This window comes from Phaenicophaeus curvirostris, chromosome 5 (genome assembly GCF_032191515.1).
Source record: "Phaenicophaeus curvirostris isolate KB17595 chromosome 5, BPBGC_Pcur_1.0, whole genome shotgun sequence".
NCBI classification, from domain to species: domain Eukaryota; kingdom Metazoa; phylum Chordata; class Aves; order Cuculiformes; family Cuculidae; genus Phaenicophaeus; species Phaenicophaeus curvirostris.
The window spans coordinates 63995766-64006884 of NC_091396.1; the positions used below are offsets into that span (position 1 = coordinate 63995766).

Consider the following 11119-nt stretch of genomic DNA (forward strand, 5'->3'; position numbering starts at 1 on the left):
AAATTCATTAAGTAGGGTGTCATATTCAGTCATAAGCTAGAGTTAAAGCTATAGAAATTAAGGAAATTCATAATGCCTATGAAGTCTAACAGCTAGAACACTTCTAAAAAATAGGTTCCTTAGCATGCTAAAAAAAATAACAGCTTTAACAAGATATGTTTTATGTTTAATAGGTCTGATACAACCAAACTCCCAATAAGACTGCCCTCACATCTGTGGAGACAAACCTGCAGTAAAAGGAATGCAATCCCTCTACATTTGTGTCAGTAGAAAGACGAAAACAAAGGAAAAAAAATCAGAATCTGACCTTTAAAATGCAATTCTTGGTATTCATTTGGGTATTCATTTCACCAAGTTTCTTTCACTCAGCTCAGCACAGCTGCTGGGCCACAAGACATCTAATGTGATGTTTTGCTTGGGCTATGGAGATTACAGTCTCATTTTATTTGATTCATCATTATGTAGAAGATAGAAGATAACAACAGGAAGCCAAAGGCATTTCTGCACTTAAAAATAGAGGAGAAGAAAGTAACACTATTCCATTCCAAAAGGTATATCTCAAAAAAGTTTCACTAGCCATCTCTTGTGGGCAGCCAGCTGTCCATAAACATCACAGTAAAGGTCTAAAGTGGAGTTAACGATTTCTGAAGTGGCTAGTAGGAGAGCAGAAATGTTGCTACCACAATTCAAATTTTGCAGTTTAACAATTTGTTAATCTCTCCCACCCCATTTTTAAATGAAACAAATCAGTTTCCTTAGTCTCTGTCCTAATACCCAGAAAACACAAAAAATTCTACTTCATACACCATTTAGGATACCACAGATAATAACAAACATTTATTTTATTCAACTACCATTGTTTAATCTACCAGCAAAATCAGCATAATTAGTTTAAGCCTCCACATTCTGCTCAGACAGGAACAAATTTTAGATTAAGCGTCCAAGTATTGGCTCATAAAGTCACATTACTGCATTTTCTTCTTAACAGAGAGTGGTTTAATTGGCAAGGGGCCTTTTTTCCTAAGACTAGCCTAATTCTAAGGAATGTCATATGCCCTTCTGGACAACACATCAAACTGTAGGGGAAGCACAGCGAGCAATACCCTCCTGAATGAATCTGTCCAGCTTAGAGTCATTAACACAAATCCCAACCGCTCTTCCCATCACCCAATATTCATAGCAGTGATGAGGCCACTGCAAATTTGCTTTGGTGACCATTAGTAAATGCAATTTTATTTTTTTAAATAACCAGTAACATGCCAAAGACTTCTGTACATATCAAGCTACAGAAGCAGACAAACACATGATGTTGACAAATATCCACATCATTTCACGATTAGCTATATACAGCTATATTCAACAAAACAAGATGAAAGTAAGTGATATTACAATTAAGGGTTACGGTTTTAATAGCATGAATTTGGGATGACTGGCAGTAAAAATATCCAGGAGCTGTTATGCTGGCTACAACAAATGACTGCTTTTCAAGCTCTTAAATCATACCATCACCACGTTTTAGAAGTAATGGAAAATATAACAGTTCCTGAAGAATTTTACAGGCAACCTTTTTCTATCCTTGTGCCTGTGAAGCTCAATTCCTTTCAGATCATGAATACTAATATACACATAGGTTATAAAACTTTAAAACAAAAAAAAGGCTTTTCCACAGTTATCACGGTTTTATTTACATCTTGGGTAATTAAGGTAACAAAGCACTTCAGCCATTAATGCTTCTTTATAAATATTAGTAACTGTTAAAATATCAGCTTCAGAATAGTGCAACTTTTTTCCTGCTCTTAAAGGATTCCAAAAGTCACAAAATTGCTTCACCCTCTTCCACCTGCTTACAGTACTTCCCTTCACCCCCAAATCACAGCAGCCCAAAGGGCCGAGCAAGAAATACTAATCCATGGCTTCATAAACAATAAACACAATGGGGAAGAGACCTTACAAAGGGACAAAGAACACTTGTGCTCCATTTTGATCAGTTTTAGGATACTGATATTTCAATCCAAACCCTCCCGTGACAGTTGTGGCAGGCAGTCAGTGGGGAAGCTAATTTGGTCAGAACATGGATACAGCCGTTTTCTTCTCCATCATGACAGGTCAAAGGTGCAAACTTGACAGCTCCTTTGTGAACACAGTTGGAGTCCCAGACGAAAATCCTCAAAAGTGGATAAACGTGGCGGTTGCACTCATGAAGCTCACTGTGTACAGTTAAATCTGATTCACGATACAATTAGGAGCACAATTCTTCACAAGACAAAAACATGCACTTATTGCAAAGAGTAAGTTACATCAAACACAATCACTTCAGCACAAAGTGACTAATGCCATTTATTCGCCAGGCAATATGTGCTGAAAACTTATTTTATACACTATTAGGAGTCCTACCTTTCCCTCTAGACCTGTATAACTGCACTCAGAGTGATGGAAATGTCTTGCTTTTATAGGCAAAGACCAGGAGGAAAAAAGCACTTTTACTAGAGATTCTATCTGTAAAATACTTAATACCTACAACACACAAAAGCCCTGATGATGGGGTTTAGTAGAAACCCTGCATTAGCAACCACTGGAACAACTGACAGAAATCATTCATGCATTTGCCATGGATTCACTCACAAAAATTCAATAGCACAGCATCCTGTTTGCATGGAATACAATCACCAAAGTGTTCCTACAAGAGCGCACACACCAAGAACACTGCTGGCTGCCACAGGCATGATTAAGGTATGCCAGCTTTCCTATTCTGAATTTTCTTTTATAGCTTACACCTTCATGACGACAAGGGCGTCTGTTGCAGGCCAGAGTTTCTTATAGAATTTAAACACCGCAACTTTATCAGGAAATTCTTTAGGAAGAAACAAGTCCCCTTCCCTAATTAATTAGGCAACTTTTTATTTGTAAAAAAAATCCAGGCTTGGGCAGTCAGGGCCACTGAGTAGCCTGATACAGGGTTTCATAATATTCTCAGTCCTCCCCTGCTTAACCACCCTGGCACTGAAGAGAAAAAGTAACCTGAGTTCAGCGCTGGAGCCTAAACACAAGACAGAAGAAAGTAAGATGAAAAAGGCATGATGCAATGAAAGGATCAACAGAATACTGGAGAAAAGAAGACAGAATAGTTTACCATCAAAAATTAGCTAAGCTGAAATTGGAATTCCTGAAGCCCCATTAGAAATTATCTGTGAAATCCACCAGAAAAAAAAAAAAAATCACACTCTATCTTTACTTCCAGTGACTCCTCCATACCACAGCCAGAGACTATACTTAAGAAAACTGCTTAAACAGTGTTTTTCAAACTATCTAGGCAATGTCTAATTTCCTCAAGATAAAAACTCTTCTGTGAATTAGCATAAGTGACTGCAGGGGCAGTAGGACACGCTAACAAAAGGAGGTTTGCATCTCTTCTGCAGTTCAAGTTCAGACTGCTTCCTAGGTTATGATTTATGATTTGAATTGAACTTTTATGAGCAGTTACAGATTAAATTCTTGTTTCTTGCGGCTCAACTTAAGACAAAACTAACTTCATTCTACAAATGTTGCTGCAGTAAACAACTATAACCAAAGTCAATGCAAGAACACAACCTCAATAAAGGAAACACTTCAACCATACCAAATTCTCCCACAAGGTGCATTTGGAGCCATCTTCTACACAGAGACGTACCCAATTTTATTGAAGTTACCTGTGCATCAGTACCCTGTCCATACAAAGCGTATGCTGTAATTCATTCATCACAAGAGTTACAAGTAAGATTAAACTAACATTTGAAAACCATGTAGATACTACAGTGCAGCACCAGCAGAAGAATTCAGCAAAGAACTAGTCACTCTGCATTCAGAGCGGTATTGGAATGGACCACGTGCTGAACAAATAAATCAACTGACTGAAAAGCAGTTCATTCAAAAGAGTGGTCCAGTACCAAAGGGAGAAGGAAGAGTGAGGGAGACGAGGAAGAATCTGATTACATACCTATGGGCTTTCAGACAATGCATACACACAGAGAAGCCATACTAAGACTTTTCCCTTAATTCTAGGTGTCTGTCTTCACTATTAAATGCTTGATGATTCTGTCACAATTTACAGGAAATTTTAAATATTTCAGACACACAACATAGCATGTACCTGTGTGTCAGAAAATAAATAAGGAGCATAAATAATGCAAGCAAAAAATATCTGTTTTCCTTCTTACAGCCCATAGCCAGTGGATTCCATGATCACACAGTACCATAAATAAATATCACCAAATCAATCAAAATCTATCAATATTGAATTAACTGCCTTCTTGTTTAGGTAACAGGTTATAAGGGTTCTGTATCATAGTACGGAATAAACAATTTAAAGTAGTGATTGATTTTGCCAATTATAATGAACATTCCTCACCGTACAGCTAGCATCTGGTACTGTTTCCATTTTTACATTTAAAACCCTATTATTTGACAGTTTATATACACAAGGTATGGCTTTTTTGTTGAGTAGTCTTGCTCACTCTAATGGCAGCTGCTATGAACCCACATAATACAACCAGGAAATGTTCAGACTGATCCTATACAACATTATTAGCATTTATTATTTAAAAATCGTTATCTGCGCATACTTTAAGCTATCTCAGCCTAAAGTACACACTCAAGAGCCTGGAAAAAGTTCAAAGAAAGCTAAGAAACTTGAAAAAATTATTCCATTATTTATACTGAGAAGGTAGGTGGGGGAAAATGTGAGGGACTGATTTTATGGCTGTTGGCTTTCTCCATCAGGAAACAATCCAGGTTTCCTTTCATACCTCTGTGACACTATAATAACCATCACCTACTTGACTTTAATTAAGCATATATAAAAATTAATATTTTTGTCTTTAGAGAATTATCCCCAAGTGATGTCTGGTAGAAAATACAAACCAAAAGCCTCATTTAATCCACCTACTCCAGGGTTCAATTTCGCCCACAATGCGTAACTGGAATTGCAAGTGGATTTAAAGAGACCATGAGAAAGAAGGAACTCACCATTCTAACTACTTCAGGGTAAGTCTGCTCTGTCAAACAGCCTCTGCTTATTGTAATGTAGTCCACCAGTTCATTAAGAGTGGAGCGCTTGTATTCTTTCATTTTAAGGTCTGAAAGCGTGTCCATGAAGTCAAAAATGACACAGCACTGTTGAAGTTTCTTTAGGAACAGTTCAGGCTGCTCTGAAGATGGAACGTCTATGAAACAAGAAAGGAAATCTTTGTGAGTCTGGCATCTTATTACACAAAACAGGATTTCTTTTTGAAGATCAATTTCAAAGGCAAGCAGTATTCATACAATTTCTGTTAAACAGAGCTCAGATCAACAAACGAACCGCTTATAAGAATTGTATTACTATTGCATGCTTGAGATTTTGGACATGTTGTAGAAGTAATTTGATCGTCACCTGCTATTAAGAAAAAGTTCACCAAAACTTCCAGGCTGAAATGGAGAATGCAAAAACAGCAGCATCCAGGACTTAATTTTATAACATCCCACTAGTTTCACTGCAGGCTGACACTCACCACTATTAACTCACACTCCAAAGAACGATGAAAGGACTGTGAAACAGATCAAGCTTGATTAATTCATATTTCTAAAACCACTGCATCCTTTATAACTCTGTGTGAATATACATGAATATGTATACCAATACACAGCAAGACTATTATTCTGCAAACAAATTTTCAAATTCCATCATTACCCCCCATGTTGACAATTCCCATAGCAAAATCAATTGTACTGAAACACAGTGAGGATTTCTTGCCGCTCTATAAACACAAAACATGTGTCAATAGGAACACTTTCACATGAAGTAACAGCATATGTTCGACCAATAATGTATGCAAATTATTACTTACTGCTTTTGCTCCATTTTCTTAATTCTCAGCACATAAAAGACTTAATAAAATCACAAAAGGAATGTCAGCTCCTTTGTGGTTGGTTAGTTTACCAATGGTATCAAAAGAGTACACAGAAAGCTTCCTTTATCCCACGTTCATGTATAGAGAAGGCTAACAATAGCAGAAAGTTGCAGAAATGAAATATGCGTGTTTATTCTAAAAACATGCCCTCAGAGTAGCAGGCACTTTGATCTAACTGGTTTTTCTAAAGGCACAAATGCTCTGTCAGCAGCAGAATCCAGCCAACAACCTTCCAAGCCACAACACAACACATAAATTAAAAACTTTGCAGTTTTCAACTACAAAAATTTTCATAGTAAAGAACTAATGTTTATTTTTTAAATACTAGTAAAAAGCCAACCTAAATTGGAACTTGTTGTTGACACAAGAGCATGACAAGTTCAGGAATGCTTGGTAAGCAGTAGAAGCTGTTAGTAATTGTACAGTAGTTTTAAGGATGAAGTACCAAGAATCTGTTTAATTAAAACCACATACACAACATTTCTAGTTTCAAGTTTAAAAGACCTATGAAATACCACAAGGTCAAGTACTGATAGAGACCTAAGGGCCCCAAGGCATTTGACTTCAGCTCTCTGCATTGCTTTAACACTGAAAAGAATACAGATTCCATTACCAGTAAAGATGCCACATGCTTTCTGACCTGACATAGTAAAGTGCAAGAATTTATTCAACCTTTTTCTGCTCAAAGCATTGTGGTAGTGACAGGATTTAATAGGTTGGCAAACTCCACCCTGCAAAGAACAATCAAGATCTTGGTAAAGTTTAATTGATGAGATCAGGCAGCACACATCAAGCCTGTGTTCATTAGGCTTGGGTAAGCTCTACAACAGCTTGTCCAAAGCAAATTATTGGGGATGGGGGCGAGAGGGAAGAAGTGTTATAGCTATGACATTTCACATCACCGTTAACTGTTTACCCCACTTTCCCAAAGGCTATATTTATCTGTGGCATGAAGAAGCAAGAAATGTGATCCTACAGAACCCCAACAAGAAGAGATACACAGGAGAAGAATGTCCCCCAAATACCTCTGGAAAACAGAAAGTCCCAAAATCACAACACCCTAAAGCCAATCCCCTGGCCAGGTCTCTGGCACATGTTCAGATGCCTCACAGCAGGCAGGCTGAAACCTAAGATAAGCCAAGGAGTCAAAGGAACTCATTAGTCCTTACCCATTATAAAAAAGACCACTTCTGTTGGTATCCTTTCAAAGGTTACAGTCTTAGAAATAAAGGGCCTGTGAGCAAAGTACTTGTGACTGCTTTCTTGACTACTTGGAACCATAGAATGGTTTGTGTGGGAAGGAACCTTAAAGATCATCCAGTTCTAACAGCCCTGCCAAGGGTATGGACACCTTCCACTGGACCAGGTCGCTCAAAGACTCATCCAACCTGGCCTTGAACACCTCCAGGGATGGGGCAGCCACGACTTCTATGGGCAACCTGGGCCAGTGCCTCACTACCCTCATCGTGAATAATTTCTTCCTAACTTTCCTTCAAATAATATTAAAAAAAAACCAGAATGGACTTCAGAATTCACTGCTATTAGCAAGCAGACAACAATTTAATCGACTGACAATCTCTTCCAAAAGACAAACTAGGGGGAGAGGTGGATAAAAGTGCAATCGGTTACTTTTCACAACCATTATTTTTAATTCTAACCTTCACTCCTTTTTACGCTATCTGTAATCCACCACAGAATTTGACAAAATGTAAATGGTATCGATAAAATCCATGATGTTACATGAACATGGTTGGATTTGGGGTGCATTGTTCTTTCTACATGCTTTGCATGTGTTTCCTTGCACAAACAAGGGTAACACAGTCAAACCAAAAGACAGGGTAAAATCAAACGGGGATCCATTAAGACACAATTCAGCACTAGTTATAACCAGACTAATATGACTCATGATTATACTCACTTAAAGGCAGAGTCAGTATTACATAAAAATCAGAAAATTACTAAAGCATTAAAACAACTAATAAAAGTTTGTTTTCTTTCTTCCTCCAGTTAAATATCTGGAGGTGTGGGAACAAAAATGAAAAATACAATTAAGTTCTCCTCAAGAAAAACCACTCCAGAACACTACAAGACATTCATTCCAGCCTTAATACGTCAATGAGCCATGCAAACTATAGGGGCAAACCAACAAACAAAAAAAACCATACACAACCAAAAACACCACAAGCAAACAAAAATAAAAAAAACCAACAAACCAACCCCCAAGTCCCATGAAATAAAACCCCACAAACCAATTGATCTGGTCATATCTGCTTTTCTTTATTAAGTACGTTGCCATTCATGCTGTAAAATAAAATTGCAATAAGTTTCGCACAATAATATTTTTCACTTTTCTTGGGAATTCAGAGGGCCTTGAGGACAGGTAACACTTAATGCCTAATGTTTTTTTTCTACTTGGAAACAGGAAGAGTATATGAGAATAAATTTTAGGGGGTACTAATATGCACAGCAGAAGAAAAGGGCAGCAGAAATCAATAAAAGCTGCATACCACCTTCTCAGCCTTCCCAGGGGGCCCATGCCATTAGCTGGTTGTACAAACCTTTCTGAAAGATCCCCTAGAATGGACTTCCCCAGCCATCCTCACACCACTCTTCAGAGCAGAGAGCGCACCAGTACTTGGGGCTCAGACCTACTGAGCTCCTGAGTAGAACTGAACTCCCTAATACAAGGACTTGAAAGGAAACATACAGTTCCTTACAGATGTTCACAGACAGCTGATGAAAAACAGCAAATAATTTTCTTCTCGACAGACTGATACTTAAAGCTTTCAATGAATTCTGGAACATTTTACTCTTCTGCTAACAGGTAGCCAAACATTTAATCACCTGTAATATTACCACTGTACCTACTTGCAGTAGGAAGAACTGAAAATTGAACAACTGCTTTAATCAGTCCGTGCAAATAGCTATAGTACTTTAATAATCTACAAGAGAAAATAAAAATTATACTATGTGCCATGTGTGATTTATGTCCAATGTACAGGAGAGCAAACCTTTACTAAGATCAGAATTTAAAAAAAAGATAAACTTCCATCCAGATGACTGAGAACTTTCCTCATTTTCAGGTGATCTTTGGACAAATTAATTTTCAGGCTTGTCAGTTTTCTCTTTAGTCATTTAAAACTGTGCAGAGCTTTTGAATTACACTGATTCAAAGGAAATTGGCTTAGTGAAAGCAAGTACTAATGCAAGTATCTGAACAATGATAACGCAAGTAAGGACCAGAGCCGTTAACAAAATCAAGTGTTTCATAAAGTTATCAGAAAAATTATCACAAAGCACTGTAATGTTTTTAGACACAGACCAACAATTGTTACTACAGGGGCTGAAATACCAATTCTAAAATGGCCAAAGCAATTCAATTTCTCTTTTAACAGCCTTTTTCCAAAATAATCCTAAACCAGCCAGCCCATCCCTTCTCATCAGTTATCTGCACCTTCCTCCTTCTGCACTCTTTTATCAAATAAAGACACAGAAATCCAATTGTATGCTTTTACTGCAAGTCTCTAACATGTATAAAAGTAGTGATGTTTGTACTACATTCACATTTTCATAAAACCATAGAATGGTTTGGGCTGAAAGGAACTTTAAAACCCATCCAGTCCCCAACCCTCTGCCATAGCAAGGGACACCTCCCACTGGATCAGGTTGCTCAAAGCCTTATCCAGCCTGGCCCGGAACACCTCCAGGGACGGGGCAGCCACGATTGCTTTGGGTAACCTGGGCCAGTGCCCCACGTGAAAAAATTTCTTCCTAATATCTATTCTAAATCTGCCCTCTTTCATCTTAAAAACATTACCCCTCATACTATCCCCTGCACTCCCTGATAAAGATTCACTTTTTTAATTAAAATAATTTACAGGTAACTGATTTTGGATCATAGGAAAGTAAATCTCTGCTTCAGACCAGAAAAATTGCCTCTGGTTCTCTTCTCAGTGGCAGGAAAAAAGCCATGTAGGAGATCCTGAACACCTGGGCTGGTTCCCTGCTCCACTTCAGCCTGCAGTTTTGCAATAACAGGTATAATGCTGGGAAGCGATGATACAGGGAGGGACTGAGCTGCTTAACTTACAGCACGGGAACTGTAAGGAAAAGTCATAGGATTGGAACAAGACAGTACAGGGCCTAGAATTAGATTAAAACTAAACAAATTATGTCAATTACATATAAAATATTAAGAAAAACTAGGATACACTTGCACATGCTGCCCTGCACCCATATATGTACTATCAAAGTGTCCTTAGAATAACTACTGCTTCTACCATATACATCACTGTTACTAATTACTTAAAGATGATATTTACATAAAGAATTAGCATCATCATCTTGACGACAGTAAAAGCAAACACCACTATGTTAAGCATGGAAAAGAAATGCACATACTAAACCCAAAGCATGTCCAGAATGGGGAACAGAAATTAGTGTGAGTAAAAAGTTACTGCTAATTTTAAGAATTTCCCTATAATCTCCCACCATCTGAGAACTCTATTAAATCACCACTACCCACTGAGATCGATTCCCATGTTCTTTCCTGATTAACCTAATGGCAAAATAATTCCTCAATTTTTCTTCAGTATGAGTATCACCCAGTCATTAAATAAACCTAGAACTATTATTTTTCTAGTTAAGTAAAATCTCCTTGTGACAAAAATGCTTTAAAAAACCAAAGACACCATTCCCTCTTTGCTGCCACTCACTAAGCCACCAAGTTAAAACTAACCAACTACTGACACAAGGACGTACCCACACAAAGCAGGCAGTGGTGCACAAATCTCTCTGTCTACACCGAAGTGCAAGGTCCTGCACCTGGGTCAGGGCAACCCTCACTATCAATACAGGCAAGGGGATGAAGAGATTAAGAGCAGCCCTGCGAGAAGGACCTGGGGGTCCTAGTAGATGAGAAGCTGGACACGAACCAGCAATGTGAGCTTGCACAAGTCACTATGAATACGCTATTGCACTTGCACATCTCCCACAAGTCACTATGAATACTCTATTTTGCAAGAAGCTAATGTTCTCGTTTTAATCAAATCTGAATGTGAAAACCTTTTGGTCTTTGGGAAGGTCTAGCCACAGCCAGCTCAAAGCTTTTGCCAACTCAAGGTACTGTCCTACATACATCCTAAGCACCTACCAAGCCACACTTCCATAAGCCACTTTTCACAGTAGAATATTGG

General features: G+C 38.1%; 1 protein-coding gene across 2 annotated transcripts in view; it reads right to left on the bottom strand.

Annotated features, from left to right (window-relative positions):
- PPP2R5E (protein phosphatase 2 regulatory subunit B'epsilon) overlaps positions 1-11119 on the bottom strand; it is a 74257-nt gene that overhangs the window by 23810 nt on the left and 39328 nt on the right. For both annotated transcript variants that reach the window (XM_069856879.1, XM_069856877.1), the window contains exon 3: positions 5002-5198. In XM_069856879.1, the coding sequence (XP_069712980.1) occupies positions 5002-5198 (197 nt within the window). The remainder of the gene's footprint in view (positions 1-5001; positions 5199-11119) is intronic.